Raw genomic sequence first — 17,992 nt, forward strand, 5'->3', positions numbered from 1 at the left:
TGCCTAGACCAGCGCTCTCAACGTCTACATTAGGTTATATTTGTGTATGTGTGTTAGGCAAGTACATTTACATTGGGGACAAGCAGGATATTGGAGGACTTGCCAGTTTAGCTGGAAGGAGCCAAGGCCTTGCCTCCTTCCTTCAAACTTAGGTATCCAGGAAACTGCTCGGGCTCGAGCACCAAATAGACGAGTGCTCTCGCCCATCGACCCGAGATCCCTCATGAACTCCCGTGCTTGATCTATTTCTTTGTCAGCCGGTACTCGCCTTTTGCGATCAGGATCGGCCGTGCCAACATCCCTTCTTTCCAGCTAACATGTGAGCCAATGGATGGCCGTCCCCAGAACAACACGATGTCAAATCGATCCAGACTCAAGGATCAGCCCAAAGCTGCAAAAGCCCCCGAAGTGAGGGTGGCCAGCACCCACAAGACGCACCCGCGTACCTATTCCCGCCATGCCCTCAAAAGACGGCACACCTCTATCCCGGCACAGGAGCGACTCCTCGCCCGTACTGGGAGTCTGAATGTGACAGAGGTAAAGATGGCAGAGCAACGCAGCCCGGCTGGAGCACAGCACCCTCCGCGACCTGGTTCGGACAAAGGTACTGAGAGCGCAAGCTTCTCGACGCCCGCGAATAAGACGGCAAATGACCTCGCTTGGGAGGCGCTCGCCTCATCCTCCCCCGTGTTGACACGACAGGATGATGGCTCCCAAGACAAAGATATTCTTGGCGAGGTCTACACCGTCAAGTGCTCCTCTGGCCAGAAAAGGCCAGGGCACGAGCAGCCCGTCGTCAAGTATGCGTTGAACAACTTAGAATCGAGCCGTCAAGGAAATAGCCGTAAAACTGCAAGCTCAGAAGGTGGTTCTCCGGGGTATGGGAGCCTGGAAGGATCAGACGGCGTCCAAGATGGTGAGAAGCGACGTTCATCGTGAGGCCAAGAGTGCTGCTGATGCCATAATTCGTTGCTAGGGTCTTCCGTTTTCGTTGAAGATACACAGCCTGATGAGATTGCCTTGACATCCTCATCCGAGGGCGAAGGGATCGCCATCCCCGGAATCTCAACTGGGCAGAAGCCAAAAAATAATGGCCGTTTCCTGGTCTTCGACCAATCGCCACCAGAGGGCTTCAAGGTGCTCCACAAGCCTCGGGTGAATCCAGAAGTGGATGAGCCTGGATCCAGGAGAAAGAGGCTGACGGGCGGCTTGGATGGTTTTACTCAACACGAAGCACGTTCCACTTTCATGAGAAAGAGGCGGCGGCTTCAGCACCTTGATGCCAACATTGGGAGCCTGGATATGACTCAAACCAGCATTGCCTCGCAACCACAACCTAAGAACAACTTGGTTCAACAGAATACCAGTCCTGGTGTAAGGATGCGGCCGCGAGCTCAAACAGCTACAGGCCTCTGGCGAAAACCACAGCTTTTCGGCACATCGCAATTCGAAATAGAGCCCGAGGATTCTGTTCCATCCCCTGAGACGAAGATAACGCCAACGAAACGCGACAAACCAGAGCTTGAGAGCTTCGACCCCATCATTATTCCACGGACTGATTCTCCCAGGCCAAAGAAAACTGTCAAGTTGGAATCACCAAGCGATTTCCCTGGCGAGCCGGTCCAGGACTCTAGTCCCTGCATGCGCCTTCACCCGAATCGAATTTTGGATGGGGACGGCAGGAAGGTAGGCTCACTGGCACTGCGTCCCGGCCCGTCTTCCCGAATCAAGTCGAATTTCGTGATCTCAAACACGGCCCTGATGGATGCTGAGGGACAGCCCTGATATGGGATCACATATGCACCCGGGAGAAATCATGCCGGGATCAACCTGTTGAACGACGTACAGCCACAGGCAAACGGAAGGGCTATCGCTGACACTTTTCTTTGTTTTAGCATTGTCAGTCATTTCCATCTGGCTTCATAGGTATCTAGTCTATCTCGGAACACATCAGTAATTTTGCTAGACCTGTCTGAGGAACCATGGAAGGGAGCATGCGGCCCTGAATCAGAGGGTCAGGTCTTACCTCGTTCTGTCTGTGGTATCAGTCTTGGCATCGCCTCCAGATCACTCTGTCGCAATCGTGATGTGATTTTGGACCCTGAAGCTATTGCAGGGCCAGCAGCTATTTCGCTCCCTTCCCCTTCGCCTCCGTCTCGCTCAATTCCCTGATGACCACCTTGGTCTGACCCTGCCCACTGTAGTCCTCCTGCCCCGTCTCGAAACCGGGGCAGACGCCCGCCGCCATGTACTTCCCATTGGAGGAGAAGGCAAGCGATGCCACACTGTTGCCAAAGTTCTGGTACTGCTTCATCCTTCGCTTGGCCTCGGCATCCCACAGCGCCACTGTCCCGTCGCCGCCACCGCTCGCGAAAGTCTTTCCATACACGGGGTGGAACGTGAGGGCATTGACAGGAAATACAACATCCCCTCCGCCTTCCTCCTCAGGAGCCGCCTGACGGTGGCATTTGAATGCATACTTGCGCGCCTGGGACTCTGCCGAGTCCTCGAACCACTCCACGGCCACGCGCCCCTCGATTGAGCTGGTGGCATAGCCGGCGTCGTTGGGCATACACGCCACGGCCCTGGTCAGAAACTTGAGGGACGACTCCCGCTGCTGCCAGGGCTTGATCTCGGGCGCTGACGAGGACGCGAGTTGTTTGGCGATAGTGGGGAGGTCGAAGATGTGCACCAGGCGCGCCGTCATGGCGACGACAACCTTGGTCGGGCTGGAAGACATGGCATGTGGTTTCCCCGGTAGCTGGACGACGGCCGGCGGGCTGTCGGGCGCGGCGGTGTTGTGAATGTGTAGCGTGCTGTCCCACGAGGCGGAGACGAGGAGTTGGTGCTCGGCGGAGAAGACGACGCAGCGCACGGGCTTGGTGTGTTCGCTCATCACGGTTTGGGAGCCAGTCTCAAGGTCAATCCTGAGTTTGACACGTCGTCAGTGCTCGTGGTCGGGTTGTTCAAGGGGTCGTTTCTTCCTACCTCGTTACCCTGTGGTCCACCCCAGCCGTGTAGGCCTCGTTGTCTGTAGCGCCAAAGCACACGTCCATTACGGGCGCGCGGTGCTCAAACTGGCGAACCAGTCTCGCTGTCGGCGCCTCGCCATCCTCGACTTCGTAGAGGTAGACATTCTTGTCCCATGAAGACACGAGCAGCCGAGTTGATGATTCCGGGGCGAAGACGACACGCGACACGGCGTCGTCTGGGGGCTGCGCGACCTCAAATTGTGTTGCTATGAATTGTGTGTCAGTATATGATGGGTTGACCTCGCATTTGGAAATAGTCCATACCTGGCGCCATGGTATGGGCTGTGAGAGTCCTGGGAGAATGACTGTGGGAGATGCTCACTGCAGAAGGAATGCGGTTGTTGTTGCCCTGTCACGACAAGGCGCACTGTAGACAGTGCTGTGGATTGGCAGGGGAGCTAAGCTCATCCCTGCAGCTTTTTTTTGGCGTGCTGCGTCCTGCGTGGGGCAGCTTGCGCTCACCAACGTCACACTCACCTATTGCTTCAGGACGCTTCTCGCACTACGGTAAGATAAGTCAACCGTGCAACATCCTGGGCCACCCGTGATTCAAGATGCCGTTCGCACAGCTTGTCTTGGGCAGCCCAGGCGCTGGGAAGAGTACCTATTGCGACGGCAGTAAGTTGGCCTATCAACAACCTGCAACCCCGTCCCGGCGTCCCGGCGTCCCGGCGTCCTGGCTCCAGACTGACAGACTGCTTCCTTTTCTCAGTGCACCAGTTCATGGGCGCAATAGGCAGACAGTGTTCAGTTGTTAATCTCGACCCTGCGAACGACAAGACAAGTTATCCATGCGCTCTAGACATCCGCGACCTCGTCACGTTGGAGGAGATCATGGGCAACGACAACCTGGGGCCGAACGGCGGGGTTCTCTACGCCCTCGAGGAGCTGGAACATAATTTTGAGTGGCTCGAGGAGGGGCTGAAAGAGTTGGGCGAGGATTATATTCTCTTCGACTGTCCCGGCCAGGTCGAGCTCTACACGCATCACAACTCCTTACGCAACATCTTCTTTAAGCTCCAGAAGATGGGGTTCCGGGTCCGTTGCCGCTGGTTCCCCCCTTATGGCCCTCCAAGGTATGCTGACGGAAGACTAGTTGGTCGTCCTACACCTCTCCGACAGTTTCTGCTTGACCCAGCCTTCACTCTACCTGTCCAACCTCTTGCTCGCGCTCCGAGCCATGCTGCAGATGGATCTGCCACACATCAACGTCCTCACCAAGATCGACAAAGTCTCATCATATGACCCGTTGCCTTTCAATCTCGATTTTTACACCGAAGTGCAAGATCTCTCGTATCTCCTGCCGAGCCTTGAGGAAGAGTCGCCTGCGCTGCGAAGCGAAAAGTTCAAGGCGCTAAACGAAGCGGTCGCAAATCTGGTGGAAAGCTTTGCCTTGGTTCAGTTCGAGGTTCTGGCTATCGAGAACAAGAAGAGTGTGATGCACTTACTGAAAGTAATCGACCGTGCAGGCGGATATGTTTTCGGGGGCGCGGAGGGAGCCAACGACACTGTCTGGCAGGTTGCGATGCGAAACGAACCGTCCATGCTTGATGTCGAGGACATACAAGAGCGATGGGTTGACCAGAAGGATGAGTATGATGCAGCTGAGGCTAAGGTGGAGGAAGAACAGGCCAGGCTCAGAGAAGAGAGCGCGGGCCCGATGGGACAGGCTGGTGTTGATGACCCTGATTTCGACGACATGCCCATGCCGCTTGCTTCAGAGTTAGGCGTCAAGGTTACTCGGAAGAAGAAATGAGGGGCTTCAATCATTCCCTTCAGATTCGCCGGAGTCAGGGTCGAAGTCGTCACCACGGTCGATCATGGCCACATCGGCAGCGGCGTCATTCGCCCCGAATAAGGTGTTGAGCGCGTCAGTTTCCTTCCCAGCCATCTCGTCTTTGGCCGCAAGGATCATCTGTTTCGCTCGCCGAATGGCCTCTTCCTCGACCTTCTTAATCGTGCCGCTGACGCGCACAACTCGAAAAATACAAGGAAGACCGGGGCCCTGCTTGGTCGGCACGTGCTTCATTATGGTAAGAGCCGCCCAGACCAGGCGGTAGTGCTCTCTTGAGCACTGGAGAATGCAGGTTGACGTCGCATTTGAGAGATACTTGACTGTGTGATCAGTCAGCTTGGCTGGTCAGCGCGGAAAGAGGGCGAGAACAGACCTCTAAGGCTGCGCTCAACTGCGCCGGCGCCAAAGTCACCGAAAAGATCTGTGACCTGTGCCTTGATAGCGTATTGGATGGACCGAGCATTGCAGGCGTTGGCGGTAGGCTGGTTGTAAACGAGAATGTCGGGTAAGCCCGTCTTTGCCTGGTTCTGGGCAGCCTCAGGATAGACGATGTCTACAAGAAGATAGCGCTCCTTGATACGAACCATTTTGGCCGTGTCGCACCCTCCCGAACGTGTTGTGGATGACCGGGAAGGGCAGGGGAGTTGTGGAAATAATGTAGTTGAATGCTTCGGTTTGATAGTGCAGGCTTAGGATGGGAATTTGCTGGCCAACCGAGCGACCAGGGCCAGACTGGAGTGGGGCTAATAATAAGCAGAGCTCAGTTGCTTCTACCCCTGTCACTTACAAACGCCACTCCACAGTCCATCTACTCATCATCTGTTGGAGTCTGTCGGATGAGTGCGTGTGTGACAACTCCGCGGGCTGTGTGATCCACGAAACCCCCCCCCCCCTTTCGAATGATTCCAAGTAAAGCATTTATACGAAATATTCAAATTTGTCCAAAAGCCAGCCTGCCGGGACACAAACGCGCTCCATACTAGGAACCGGGCCGTCATGAGCCAAACACTCAAAGCAGCTGTCCTGGTCGTATCGACGACAGCGGCCCAGGATCCCACAACCGATGCCGCCGGAAATGTGCTGCGCTCGGTCTTCGAACAGGATGGAGCCGGTCGTTGGAATATCACCGAGACCAAGATTGTCCCAGACTCCGTGGCCCTGATCCAACGACAGCTCATGCTGTGGGCTGATTCCGCGGATCCGGTCAATTTGATCGTAACTACTGGTGGCACGGGCTTCGCCGTCTCGGACCAAACACCAGAGGTATTTTCCTAGAAGGGGACTCTTTGTATACTCTCGGCCGTTCTATCTGACAATGTGGACAACCAGGCTGTGTCTGCACTCCTCCATAAACAAGCACCTGGCCTTGTACATGGCATGCTCGCTGCTTCGCTGAATGTCACACCTTGTATGGCTTCTCCCGTCTGAATAATATGCCGTAAGCTAACGCTTCGAAAGTTGCCATGATGTCGAGGCCTGTCGCTGGCGTCAGGAACAAAACTCTAGTCATCACTCTCCCTGGGTCACCAAAGGGTGCCAAGGAGAATCTCCAAGCCATCGTCAAACTTTTGCCTCACGCCTGTGTCCAGGCCGCCGGCGCCGACTCTCGGTCTATCCATTCTGGTGGAGTCGAGAAACTGGAAAAAGATGCTGGAGTCGTCTCTGCTTCCAACCGTTCTCACTCACACGCTCATGCTCACGGCCACGGCCATGGCCATGAGCATAACCATAGCCACGGACACGGACACGGCCATGGTGCTCTCGTCAGGCACACTGAGCCCAGTGATAACCCGTTATCAAATGATCCTCGGCTCGGTCCCACAAGAAGGCACAGGGAGTCGCCCTACCCTATGCTGCTGGTCGAGGACGCCTTGGCGCTCATTCAGGAGCACACTCCTGCTCCCGTGGTCACGTCTTGCAAGACTGATACAGCTCTGGTAGGCGCAGTCCTTGCCGAGGACGTCAAAGCCACAGAGAACGTTCCAGCATTCCGTGCCAGTATTGTTGACGGGTACGCTGTCGTGGTCCCCAAGAATGGTAACATGAAAGGTGTTTTCCCGGTGACGGCTGTGTCTCATGCCGCACCGGGCGAGGTGAAGGAACTCAAGGAAGGGCAGATAGCTAGGATCACCACGGGTGCTCCTCTACCGCCCGGCGCAAGTTCTGTCATTATGGTTGAAGACACCGTTTTGAAATCCAAAACGGAAGATGACAAGGAGGAGAAAGAGGTGGAGATTTTAGCAAGTGATGTGAAAGTTGGTGAGAACATCAGAGAGGTTGGGAGTGACGTTAAAGCAGGATCGGTTATCCTTCAAAAAGGTGAACAAGTATCTGCTGTCGGCGGTGAAATCGGCCTTATGGCAGCCGTCGGTGTCTCACAGGTACAGGTATACCGTCGGCCTGTTGTTGGTGTCTTGTCAACTGGAGACGAGATCGTCAACCACGATCGTCCTGGAGCCCTGCGTTTGGGCGAGGTGCGTGATACAAATCGACCTACACTCATATCAGCGGCCAGGGACTGGGGATACCAGGTGATCGACCTGGGAATAGCCAGCGACAAGCCCGGCACCCTAGAAGAGACTCTCCGAGATGGCATGCGACGGGCTGATCTGATCATCACCACCGGTGGGGTTTCCATGGGCGAGCTTGACCTATTGAAGCCAACAATCGAGAGGGCTCTTGGCGGCACCATCCACTTTGGCCGGGTGAATATGAAACCAGGAAAGCCAACAACGTTTGCGACTGTTCCGGTCAAGAGTGAAGGAGGGGAACGCGTGGCGAAGGTCATCTTCTCTCTCCCAGGCAATCCAGCATCCGCGCTGGTCACGTTCCATCTATTCGTTCTTCCGTCTCTCCACGCCATGTCGGGAATGTCACCACCAGGTCTTAGCAAGATCCCTGTGTCACTGGGCCATGATTTCAAACTTGACCCGGCAAGGCCGGAATACCACCGAGCAATAGTGGCTGTTGGAAGAGATGGCACATTGGTAGCGACCAGTACCGGAGGACAACGAAGCTCCAGAGTCGGCAGCCTAAAAGGAGCAAATGCCCTCTTGTGTATGCCAAAGGGTACAGAGCCCATGCAGAAAGGGACAAAGGTGGAGGCACTGCTTATGGGCACCGTTAGGACTGATGAATGAAGCAAAGGCGTTTGTGGGTGAATTGGGCCCAACTCGCTTTGGCGACTGGTGATTCAGAAAAAGATGGTTTGCATCACATCTACAATGACAGTGTCGCATTTTCCAAACACGCTCAATTCCTGGATCTTTGCAACCGTCCCTTGCATTACAACAACCCTCCACGTCTCCATACTGCAGCTCTTGCTGCTACTCCCTCTGCCACGCTCTCCTGCCAAAGCTTTGTCGCGAGCTATCTCGGCATTCTTTTACATCTTGAATCGTGGCAATCACCGTTCTCTGACCTTACTGCCAACCGAGCCAATGTGGTAACCTCATCCACTGCATCGCACGCACTTGTGTGGCTCAAGATGTGTCAATTTCACTATAGGAAATTTGATACTTGCGGTCATCACAGCATAGAGGTTGGTCGTATCTGCAACGAAGCTCTCTGGAGAGCAGGTTTGCGCGGCGTGCTCCAGGTTTGTGTGCCCAGAATTCTGGAGAGATCACTGGAGTGGTCTGGGAGGGACGACCACGAGCCACCGAAGCCAGCCCTGTTCAGAGCCTACGATGGTTTCTGTGATATGTGTGTCATCGAGTCCAAGGTAGGGTTGTCCCAGAAGCTCCGGGCCACTTGTATCGTTGTGATACTGATCGTGTCACCGCTTAGCTGCCATGCACTATATTACATCGAAGCTACTCAGATCACGAACTGGATTACACCCAGCCTTGGAACACGTTTTGCCCGGACGATCTCGCACCATACCTTTGCTTTGGCGGGATCATGACAAAGATTCCTGAGCTCTTGGGCCTCTCCGACCAGTTTAAAAATGCCCGAATCAAGCAAGGCCCGCACATAATCTTTCATAAGAGCTTGGAAAAGCGTACTTGGTCACAGCTTCGCAAGGCCTTGCCCTTCACATTCCCTGGACAGATTGAGAGCGATTGTACACTGGGATTCAGTGAAACCATGGAGAGGTTGAAGATTAATCTGGGAATTACTGAGTATGACAAATATCAGGTTATCCACGCCATACAGCATGGTCCTCACCCCCGTGTGGTTTACAAGTAGGTCCACCTCATACCCATCAGAAAAGGCCTCTGTGACTGAAATGTATTCCCAATCATAGCCGACTCTTCAGACACCGCGGGATGCCCCTCGGCCACTTCAATGCCAGCATCATCAACATTTGTCAACAGGCTGTGTCTGTCATTCGGGAACAAAAGGCCGCAGTTCTCAACGAGTTTCCGGACCAGTCTCCAGCTGCAGATTATTCCGATGAATCTGCCTTGACCACTCTTACGAACACTCCAGTGCTGTCGGATGTGGAACTTTCTGCACCAAAAACACCATCACCAGAGACAGAGGGTTCGGATACTCCAAAAGATGGTGGATCTAGTTCTACTACTCGCATCCCTAGGACGCGAGCGTCTAGACTGGCTGAAACGGCTACAGCTGTCAAGCATACTTTGGCGACTATCGCTCCGTCTCAGGATATCAGACCATCCCTGAAGCTTTCCACCAACGACGGTGCCTCGGCCTTGCAGAAACCCGCAAGAGAAACTTCCCCCTTGCAGCTGGGCAAAATCAAATTAGAGCCAGCAGAGGGAAAATCTGGCCTGGACGGACGAATAGACCCGAAATTGTGCGCTCATGGAGCTGAATACGAACAGCGAAGTATAGCGGAATGTGTGAACAAGGGAAGGCGCATGGCGATTGCTCAGCAGAGTGTTGATGAGTGGTGTATCAGGCCACTAGATCAGGGCTTCATAAGCGGCAACACAAAGGCCGCTGCCCGAGAGAAAGTCGGGCAGGAGGTCGGATTTCTCGAAGCCGATCCACAACAACAGTTGAGAACCTCACCTCAGAACTCCGGTCATGGGAAGCCAGTCGCGGTTCTTATTACCAACCTGGACGAGTGTTCAAGTGGAAACTCCTAGAGGGTCATGGGCCCTCTGAGGCCCAAGAGCGGACGACCTTGAGGCAACAAGGCTGCTTACCCCCCCAGATACTTGGTGCCGAGCCATCTCAAACGGCCCTGCAGCCTCCTATACAGCCGCAACCCACCAGAGCACCAAGATCACCGGCCCAAAACAAGGATGCTGTCGTCATATCCATCGATTGCGATAGTGATGTAACAATGGAGGAACCTGCCCAGAGTTCACCACAACCTGGGATGCGCCACGATCCAGCCACAATCCGTAGGCTACAGGCTTGGGCGCTTGGGTGAAATCTCTGCATTGGTGAAGGCTTTTCGAGGTATCTTCTTTCGCTGCGCAGATAAGGGAGAACTATCCTCGGAATGGCGGTGATCAGGATGCGCCGACGCGGCTGTCTTGGTTCGCCCCCAAGGCAGCTAGATTGAGGCTGTTGTATCTTCGCTTTGTTGATTAACCAAATCTCTCAAGGCTGAACGTCAGCTTGATAGCTAATATGACTTGTAATTCTCAAGTGCAGTCCATCCCTTCGACCAGACACGGGCATGTCATCATCTATCAAGGCTGAGAGGAAATGCATGGATTCTAAGGACCATTGACACCTATCATGGCCCGATTCGGCACTGACAGACACCAACTTGATACCACGATCATCAAGAAGCGATCAAGATGTAAAGACATATTTTCTTCTTCAAAGCTGTTCTCGTCATAGGAAATTGTCAGGGCTCTAGGGACTTGATTACAGCGCTAAGTCGATGCGACATCGCCTTCCGTCTCGAGAGTTTGTAATGTCAGGGGGGAAGAGGGCAAGGGCAGATTGCAAGGGCGAGGACGTCATCCTTGAGTCCCGGTAAAGGAAAAGTGATAGTTTAACATGTGGTTCTCGTTCAATAATACAGGCTTGCTCTAGATAAATAAATCCAATGCCTCCACCCCTTCCATGCTGGTCCCAAACGCCGTGGATGAAGATGATGTGGTTCAAGTCGTCGTCGTTGCGGTTCGAGGTAATCTCGAAGAGTTTTGGTACATAACTCCCTGCTGCAGTGTCCTGCTCTCCTCACACCTCGCCGAAGTCCGTTGCCTTGCTGGAGACAAGCAAGCCGATGATGAGACCGAAGAGGCCCAGAACCGAACTGAAAATCTCGATGACCAGGATTTTAACAAAGAGTGTAGGGTCTGCGGCGTCCGCCAGAGCGGCACCGCTGCCGTTAATGCCCACCGCAACACCACAGACCAGATTGCACACACCGACTGTCAAGCCCGACCAGAACAGAGCGAAGCCGGTGTAGTATGTCTTGGCGTCATACAGCTCCTCGCCCTGGATGCCATTCAGTTTGGCCGAGAAGACAATCGACATGATGACACCATAGATGGCGACGACCTCGCAGAAGATGATGGAGATGAGGTTCTTAGTTCGGATACGGGGAGCGCGGACACCGCCGCCGACAATCGAAGATCCGGTGATGAAGATGCCCCTGGAAAAGGTGAGTGTCTGGGACTACCTCGAGCTCTTGAAGAATATCCGTACCATGCTGCTCCAACTACCGACAGGCCGATACACAGCGAGATGCCCAAGCTTGCCCAGCCTGTTGGGGACACGGACTCGAGAAAGGCGCCGACCTAGATGCGCAGTAGTGTTAGATGATCCTGTTTGACTGGTCTTAATATATTGCCGCTGTGCTGGATTGACCTACGTTGAAGGCCTCGCCGCTGCCAGTAAAGAGCATGTCTGGGCCCCGGTTAGCTGGATCTCGACGAAGTCGAAGGCTGGGCTCGCCGTGAACGTACAAGCTCCCACAATGGCCAGGGCGCCGGTGGCGCCGCCGAGAGAATATGCCGTGCTCATCCTGGGCGATGATGGAGGGCTCCGTCAGAGGGTTGGTGTAAAAGGTTGTTTTGTCTGTAGGGAGCCACAAAGGTTACGCGGAACACAGCTCAAACCGATCAAAGCTCCAGAAGGTCGTCCGTCATCAACAAGGAGCTGGTACGGAGTTACCTATTGCTCATCACGTGGCTGGCCAATCGGCAGGCAAATGCCACCATAGACCCGACCCGCCTTTAGCCGGTTGCGGCTTTGTCATCCCTGCCCGTAGGCTCCCCTGGCCTTACTCCAGCTACTGCCTGGGTATTTATACTCAACCTGTCTCATTCACTGACAACCTCCACTTCCAATCGACCGGCACCACAAGACAAGATGGCGTCCAGCGGCCAGCAATACTACGAGCTTTACCGCCGTAGCAGGTACATTGCGCTGCACCGCACTTTGCTAAATCTACATCGCAAGGGCTAACAGGCATGCGCTCCGCGCTCTTTCTGAACAGCATCGGTGCCACTCTCACAGACACCCTCGATGACCTCATCACGGACACCCGCATCGACCCGCAGCTGGCGATGAAGATTCTGGCCAACTTCGATCGCGCCATCGCGGACGTTCTGCAGGACAAGGTGAAGGCGCGGTTGACATTTAAGGTAGGAACAACCTGCTGGGAAGCAAGTGTGCTCGGCGTCCCCTGGGACCCGAAGGGCAAAGGGAGAACAACTCGCTGTGGTAGGAGGAGACCAATACTGACTCGGGGGCACCTTGCCCATATATAGGGATCGCTTGACACCTACCGATTCTGCGACGAGGTCTGGACCTTTTTGATCAAGAATGTCCAGTTTAAGATGGAGAATGGCGGACAGGCCGTGGTGGCCGACAAGGTCAAGATCGTCAGCTGCAACGCTAAGCGCCCTGGAGAGGGGCAATAGATAAAGCGATGATCAGAGTCATCCCTCAGGTTGTTGTGCCGCCTGCAAGTCCCGATCCTCGCATGGCGTGATAGGCACCAGTGCTGGCGGAACGACACATCTGTGCGGGCTGTTGGGCACCTCGCCCAAGACTCTCTCTTTTTCCTTTCGGCGTTGAGGTTCACGGGTGGCTCCATCAGGCGTTTTGAGACAGGTTTACAAGGGACACAGGGCTGCGAGTCTGAGGACATTCTTTCCCATAGACGCATAACAGTCTGAAGAACGGGGTTTCTCGTCCAGGCTTTGAGCCTCCTGCAGAGTAATTTCGTCTTGACAAACCCATTGCCGGTGTGCTAGTTGTGATGTGTGACAAGAATATGCACTCAGGAAAAGGAGGCAATATGCGCTTGTCCTACATTGTGGCCCTGATGCATGTTTATGAGCCATTCCACGTTGCCCTCGGTTTCTAGGGTCTGGGAGGTCAGGGGGTTGTGCATTCCAGCACGGGCTTCTATTGAACCACCCAGGCAGGCGACCCAGTTACAATTCGACCATATGGCAACCTGAAATGTCGAGACAAGAGTAAAGCCAGATTACCCATCCCACCCCTCTATTCCCATCCTTTTGTCCCTGCGAATACGCAGAAATGATTCGTCAGCGTCGCCCAGCCGGGGAAGAACCAGACCCCTGTTCTGGCACCGGCAGCCCAAGTCATGCGGCCACATCCGGACCTGGCGTCATTGAACCGTCGCGAGAGCCGGGACATCGACCGGGCCGACAGCGTCCTTTGCTCAAGACGAAGACGGCACATGTCGCAGAAGTCGCAGAAGTCGACGCGATGACCTGGGCCCAAAGAAACCACTGGATCGTGCTGGCGGTTGCCAGCGGCGCCTGCGCCGCGTTCAACGGCGTCTTCGCGAAGCTGTACGTCCACGGGCTGGCCCCTAGAGGGGACTTGCTGGGGCACCACTTGTTCGGGGCTGGTTCGGCTGGCTGACTTTAGGCCAGTACAACGGGAGACGCGACCGTAAGCTTGACGCAGCGCGTTTCTGTATTCTTCCACCTCGATTCTATGGAGGGCTTTGTTGAGTACATTGTCCGCGCCGTAAGCTGAGTTGACCCTCACACCTGACCAATGCACCTTGATCCCATTGGACTGCGGAGACCATGGAGCATCTCAAGAGCGCCAGACTAACCATTCATCCTAGGTCTTCTTCGGCCTGAATTTAGTCTTCAACGGAGTAATGTGGGCACTCTTCACACAGGCGCTGTCCCGTGGCAACTCGACGACGCAGGTGTCCATCATGAACACCTCGTCCAACTTCTTTATCACGGCCCTCCTCGGCCTTGTGATCTTCTCAGAATCCTTGCCCCCTCTTTGGTGGATCGGAGCAGCCTTCCTGGTTGCGGGCAACGTCATCATTGGGAGCAAGGACGAGGGCGGGAAGGCGGCAGGAGCGGGAGGGGGCGAGGACATGGCCTCCTCTGTTCAGGATAGCTCTCTCGGGTACGAAGTGGTGCCAGACGCAGATGGGGGCGTGGGCCATTGCTTCAAAGACGAGGACGTCATTCAGCTAGGGGACCTGGATGACTGAATATGACTTTCCCCAAGTTGTAGGCTCGGGGGATGTGGATGAGATGCCCCGCCACTCTGTGACCCTGGCTGTACCTACCTCCCTCCTCAATAGGGCACAATTCAAACCGCTGCGTAGGGTTCGGCCAGTTCTACTTAATTATCCAGCAAAGTTTGAATAAGCCGCAGTATCCGACACATTCCAACTCACCCGCTCTTGATGTAGTGTGGTCCAATTGCTCATTGTTTTCTAGTTGCACCACTCACAACTCGACATATGTTCGTGTCCCGAGGTCTCAAAGGTCACATGTGCACGGTTCCGGACGGAGTGAACTTGAGAAGAGCCCGCCCGCGAGTATAAGGTGACATGTCCAGAGCATCCACAACTCACTTGGCCACAGTCCCGGGTAGGGACATGTTCTTGTCTGCCAGTGCCTTTCTCAAATCAGCGAGGGTGGCCTTGGAGATGGACGATTCCAGGAGGTGCCTTGATGTCCTTGATGTTGTCTCTTTGTTGACAAATGTACCATCCTCTTTGATGTGATCATGAGTAGATAGTATTTAGCCCCTTAGCCTTGTCTGTATATTGCAAGGCTGAGGCCATATATCAAAAACGTTTATCACAATAAGCTGGCACCAGTAGGGCTCCAATATAATACCAGCAAAAAACGCCAATACTAGCACCCTAATAGCGCAAATACCCCGCCGCGCAAGCACGGCACTAGCTATAAAAGAATAAAGGGAAACTAAAAGATCTAAAAGGAAAAAAAAAAAATAATAATTAATAGCCCACTACTACCTAATATACTACTTTTCCCCTACACCTACTTTATACCTATATTACATATACCTATTTACTTTACTTATAACCCTTTATCTTAACAATTTAATTATTTTACCCATTTTAAAAAGTAAACCATTTAAAATACTAGCATAATATTAGTATTACGCCTTATATACTCGTATACTAGTACTATTATGCCCAAGCTATAAAAAACCTATAATCCCTATAAGGGCGGCCAAATTCCTTACTCCTAAATAGCGCAACCCCTTTCTAATCTAACTTTACCCCAGCTTAGCATTAAAAATGCAATATATAATAGCCAACTTATAAGCATATAATTTAAACATAAAAAAAAAAAACTTAACTAATAATTTAAAAATAAAGCTATTTATTAACACCTTTATGCTAAGCAAGCCAAGCTTATACTACTCCTTTATAATAAAGGCAAACCCGCTTTAATCCTTGCCCTAGCGGCCCCTTTTATACTTAAAAACACTACCCCCCCCCATTTTAAAGTATAAGGCAAGCTTAACCTATATAGTATTACTATTACGCCTAAGCTAAGCTACCGCCCTAATAAACTCCCTACCCTTACTTATAGTAAAGAATTTTATATAGCCCTATAAACCTTTTTTTTTAACCTCTACTATTACTTTCACCTATATAAAATTATAAAGTTATAGAAATAAATAAACTATATAATATACTATTTAAAAGGCGCGCCTAAATAAAATTAAATTAGCTTTATTATAAGAAAATAAATATAAGATATAAACCTTCTTACTACCCTCTTTACAAACTTTAAAAAGTTTCTATATAACTAACTTTTTAATTTTACTATATATACTATTATTATATTTACTATATTTATAATAATCTAATAAAAAAATAATAAATCTATTATAAATTTCTTATATTACTACTAAAAAGCTAAAATAAAATTCTTTAATAATCTTATAAAATTATATTATATATATAATATAATTAATAAATTTAAGCTAAGCATTTATATAGCACTTTATATATAGGCGCAACCACCTACTATATAAAAATAAGTAGTTAGCTAAGCCTAGCATATAAAGGTTATAAAAAGAATAATACTAATTGGTAATAATATAATACTATTATAACTTTACCAAACTTTTTAACCCCCTTTTATATATTATATCTATTAATAAGTTGGGCATATCTCTTAATACTATAAAAATATATTTATAGCAATAATAAGCTAATTATATATTTAAAATACCCTTATAGCTGCTCCCATTTAAGCTATTAAAAAAAAAGTAATATTTTTATCCTTTTAACCAGCCCTCTTAATAACTTATTATAACTATTATTAGCAAGAATATTATGCTAATATATATTTTAAATTATGCCAAAATAACTATTATATTTATAAGTTAATAAACCATATTAGTAGTTAATGCCTAAATACCTTTTATTATAACTATAAATAAAAGGGCTATATTGCTGCTTAATGCCCTAAAATCCTTTTAGAAACCAACTAATAACCCTTAGAGTTATAAGTATGCTAAATAACTAATAGTATTATATTAAATAAATAATAATTTTATATTAATATATAGGTTAGAATCAATAATTATATAAAATTCTTCTAAAATATTATTAATTTAAAATTAAAAAAAAACTTTATTAGCTATAATACTATTAATATATATAAGTATTAATATTATTTTAAAAATAAATTGCAATTTATTAATATTAGTAACAATTTAATTCCTTTTATAATAATTATTTTTTTATTTAAATAATAAACTTTTATAGCATTATATATATATAGCACTACTACTTTATTATTATAAATCTATTTAATAAAAATATTATATTTAGCTTTTTTTAATTAAAGGTAGTAAATCTATTTATTTAGTAAAAGTAATAATAATAGCACTTTTCTTTATATAAAAACTAATTTAATATTTATACCTTAAATAAACCGTTTCCACCTAGCACCATTATTATAGCCATTTATTTTTATTTTATTTTTTTAAAAGGCGTAAATAGTAAAAATAAGAACCTCCTAGCTATACCCCTATTATATTTGCTAGTTAAGTATATTAAGTTTAAAAACATTTATTTAAAAAAAGTTATATATACTTTTATTAAATATATACTTATAAATTATAAAATAGAGCTAAAAGAGAATACTTAGCCTTTATAAGAACTATTATATCCCCTTTTAGGTATAAAACTAAAGGTACTTTAAAGCTATATAAATAATATATTTATATAAGGATTTATTAGGCTATTTATTAATTTAGTAAGTATATTTATTATATTTATGCCTAAAAAAGGAGAGAAGCTATACCTTTATATTAATTATTATATACTCAACCAGCTTATATATAAAAACTATATTTTACTACCTTTAATCTTTAAAATTCTAAATTAACTTAAAAATATAAAAATATATACTAAGCTAAATATTAAAAGTATATTATTAGGTTAAAATTTATACAAATAATAAATAAAAATAGCTTTTATATAAAATATAATTATTTTAAGTATATAATAATACTATTTAAACTAACTAATATTCCTATAACATTTTAAGATATATTAACTATACTTTTATAAGGCTTATAAATATATATTATATTATATATTTAAATAATATTTTTATTTTTAATAGTAATAATAAAATATATATAAAAATATATATAATATTTTAAAACACTTATATTAATAGAAATTATATTTAAATTTTAAAAAATATAAATTTAAAATTATTTGGGTTAAGTTTTTTAAATTTATAATTATATTTAATAGCATTATTATAAAGTAAAGTTATATTACTACTATTAAAAAATAGCTGCTATCCTATAATATTTATAAAATTTATATTTTCCTTAAATTTTTAGGCTTTTATTAATAGTTTATTTAGGTATATTTTAAGGTAATTATACTTTTAACTAACCTCCTAAAAGGTAGCGCTATAGGGCCAATTAAGCTTTTACTTTATATAAAAATAGCATTTAAATATTTAAAACTATTTTTTATAAT

At 48.5% G+C, this 17,992-nt stretch overlaps 9 protein-coding genes across 9 annotated transcripts; 6 read left to right on the top strand and 3 right to left on the bottom strand.

Annotated features, from left to right (window-relative positions):
* Positions 1-354: 354 nt before the first annotated feature.
* Positions 355-1,785, top strand: KVR01_003788 (uncharacterized protein; the record flags this gene model as incomplete). Its single annotated transcript, XM_044788052.1, has 2 exons — positions 355-916; positions 977-1,785. 2 exons carry the CDS (start codon positions 355-357, stop codon positions 1,783-1,785), a joined length of 1,371 nt encoding a protein of 456 aa, XP_044648803.1.
* Positions 1,341-3,398, bottom strand: KVR01_003456 (uncharacterized protein). Its single transcript, XM_044788991.1, has 4 exons — positions 3,297-3,398; positions 2,989-3,238; positions 2,027-2,927; positions 1,341-1,935 (listed from the first exon to the last, which is right to left on the bottom strand). The coding sequence occupies exons 1-3, from the start codon at positions 3,304-3,306 to the stop codon at positions 2,126-2,128; spliced, it is 1,062 nt and encodes a 353-aa protein (XP_044648471.1). The 5' UTR covers positions 3,307-3,398; the 3' UTR covers positions 1,341-1,935; positions 2,027-2,125.
* Positions 3,399-3,586: 188 nt separating this feature from the next.
* Positions 3,587-4,788, top strand: KVR01_003649 (uncharacterized protein; the record flags this gene model as incomplete). The annotated part of the gene is made up of 3 exons (XM_044789403.1): positions 3,587-3,650; positions 3,745-4,070; positions 4,129-4,788. 3 exons carry the CDS (start codon positions 3,587-3,589, stop codon positions 4,786-4,788), a joined length of 1,050 nt encoding a protein of 349 aa, XP_044648664.1.
* On the bottom strand, positions 3,745-5,565 carry KVR01_003592 (uncharacterized protein). The gene is made up of 2 exons (XM_044791228.1): positions 5,201-5,565; positions 3,745-5,147 (listed from the first exon to the last, which is right to left on the bottom strand). Exons 1-2 carry the CDS (start codon positions 5,412-5,414, stop codon positions 4,795-4,797), a joined length of 567 nt encoding a protein of 188 aa, XP_044648607.1. The 5' UTR covers positions 5,415-5,565; the 3' UTR covers positions 3,745-4,794.
* A 258-nt stretch (positions 5,566-5,823) lies between these two features.
* KVR01_003979 (uncharacterized protein) lies at positions 5,824-7,967 on the top strand (the record flags this gene model as incomplete). The annotated part of the gene is made up of 3 exons (XM_044792282.1): positions 5,824-6,090; positions 6,157-6,235; positions 6,286-7,967. The coding sequence occupies 3 exons, from the start codon at positions 5,824-5,826 to the stop codon at positions 7,965-7,967; spliced, it is 2,028 nt and encodes a 675-aa protein (XP_044648994.1).
* Positions 7,968-8,730: 763 nt separating this feature from the next.
* On the top strand, positions 8,731-9,887 carry KVR01_002486 (uncharacterized protein; the record flags this gene model as incomplete). The annotated part of the gene is made up of 2 exons (XM_044793745.1): positions 8,731-9,014; positions 9,077-9,887. 2 exons carry the CDS (start codon positions 8,731-8,733, stop codon positions 9,885-9,887), a joined length of 1,095 nt encoding a protein of 364 aa, XP_044647501.1.
* Positions 9,888-10,556: 669 nt separating this feature from the next.
* KVR01_003716 (H(+)-transporting V0 sector ATPase subunit c'') lies at positions 10,557-11,941 on the bottom strand. The gene is made up of 4 exons (XM_044794715.1): positions 11,673-11,941; positions 11,579-11,613; positions 11,413-11,504; positions 10,557-11,359 (listed from the first exon to the last, which is right to left on the bottom strand). Exons 1-4 carry the CDS (start codon positions 11,728-11,730, stop codon positions 10,942-10,944), a joined length of 603 nt encoding a protein of 200 aa, XP_044648731.1. The 5' UTR covers positions 11,731-11,941; the 3' UTR covers positions 10,557-10,941.
* A 47-nt stretch (positions 11,942-11,988) lies between these two features.
* On the top strand, positions 11,989-13,063 carry KVR01_003918 (transcription initiation factor IIA subunit gamma). The gene is made up of 3 exons (XM_044792559.1): positions 11,989-12,125; positions 12,206-12,353; positions 12,480-13,063. Exons 1-3 carry the CDS (start codon positions 12,079-12,081, stop codon positions 12,630-12,632), a joined length of 348 nt encoding a protein of 115 aa, XP_044648933.1. The 5' UTR covers positions 11,989-12,078; the 3' UTR covers positions 12,633-13,063.
* A 93-nt stretch (positions 13,064-13,156) lies between these two features.
* KVR01_002644 (uncharacterized protein) lies at positions 13,157-14,381 on the top strand. The gene is made up of 3 exons (XM_044783980.1): positions 13,157-13,535; positions 13,620-13,716; positions 13,820-14,381. The coding sequence occupies exons 1-3, from the start codon at positions 13,258-13,260 to the stop codon at positions 14,204-14,206; spliced, it is 762 nt and encodes a 253-aa protein (XP_044647659.1). The 5' UTR covers positions 13,157-13,257; the 3' UTR covers positions 14,207-14,381.
* Positions 14,382-17,992: the final 3,611 nt, after the last annotated feature.

The sequence above is a fragment of the Diaporthe batatas genome, assembly GCF_019321695.1.
Source record: "Diaporthe batatas strain CRI 302-4 chromosome Unknown Contig00003, whole genome shotgun sequence".
NCBI lineage: Eukaryota > Fungi > Ascomycota > Sordariomycetes > Diaporthales > Diaporthaceae > Diaporthe > Diaporthe batatas.

Bases quoted from the DNA above. Each gene is read 5' to 3' on its own strand.
- KVR01_003592 (XM_044791228.1), bottom strand. From the start codon at position 5,414: ATGGTTCGTATCAAGGAGCGCTATCTTCTTGTAGACATCGTCTATCCT. The intron at 5,148-5,200 runs GTCTGTTCTCGC...CTGATCACACAG, and splicing joins AGTTGAGCGCAGCCTTAGAG to TCAAGTATCTCTCAAATGCG.
- KVR01_002644 (XM_044783980.1), top strand. From the start codon at position 13,258: ATGATTCGTCAGCGTCGCCCAGCCGGGGAAGAACCAGACCCCTGTTCT. The intron at 13,536-13,619 runs GTACGTCCACGG...ACTTTAGGCCAG, and splicing joins AACGGCGTCTTCGCGAAGCT to TACAACGGGAGACGCGACCG. The intron at 13,717-13,819 runs GTAAGCTGAGTT...CATTCATCCTAG, and splicing joins TTGAGTACATTGTCCGCGCC to GTCTTCTTCGGCCTGAATTT.
- KVR01_003918 (XM_044792559.1), top strand. From the start codon at position 12,079: ATGGCGTCCAGCGGCCAGCAATACTACGAGCTTTACCGCCGTAGCAG. The intron at 12,126-12,205 runs GTACATTGCGCT...CTTTCTGAACAG, and splicing joins GAGCTTTACCGCCGTAGCAG to CATCGGTGCCACTCTCACAG. The intron at 12,354-12,479 runs GTAGGAACAACC...GCCCATATATAG, and splicing joins AGGCGCGGTTGACATTTAAG to GGATCGCTTGACACCTACCG.
- KVR01_003716 (XM_044794715.1), bottom strand. From the start codon at position 11,730: ATGAGCACGGCATATTCTCTCGGCGGCGCCACCGGCGCCCTGGCCATT. The intron at 11,505-11,578 runs GTAGGTCAATCC...CTGCGCATCTAG, and splicing joins GCAGCGGCGAGGCCTTCAAC to GTCGGCGCCTTTCTCGAGTC. The intron at 11,360-11,412 runs GTACGGATATTC...CACCTTTTCCAG, and splicing joins TCGGTAGTTGGAGCAGCATG to GGGCATCTTCATCACCGGAT.
- KVR01_003456 (XM_044788991.1), bottom strand. The intron at 2,928-2,988 runs GTAGGAAGAAAC...TGTCAAACTCAG, and splicing joins GTGGACCACAGGGTAACGAG to GATTGACCTTGAGACTGGCT.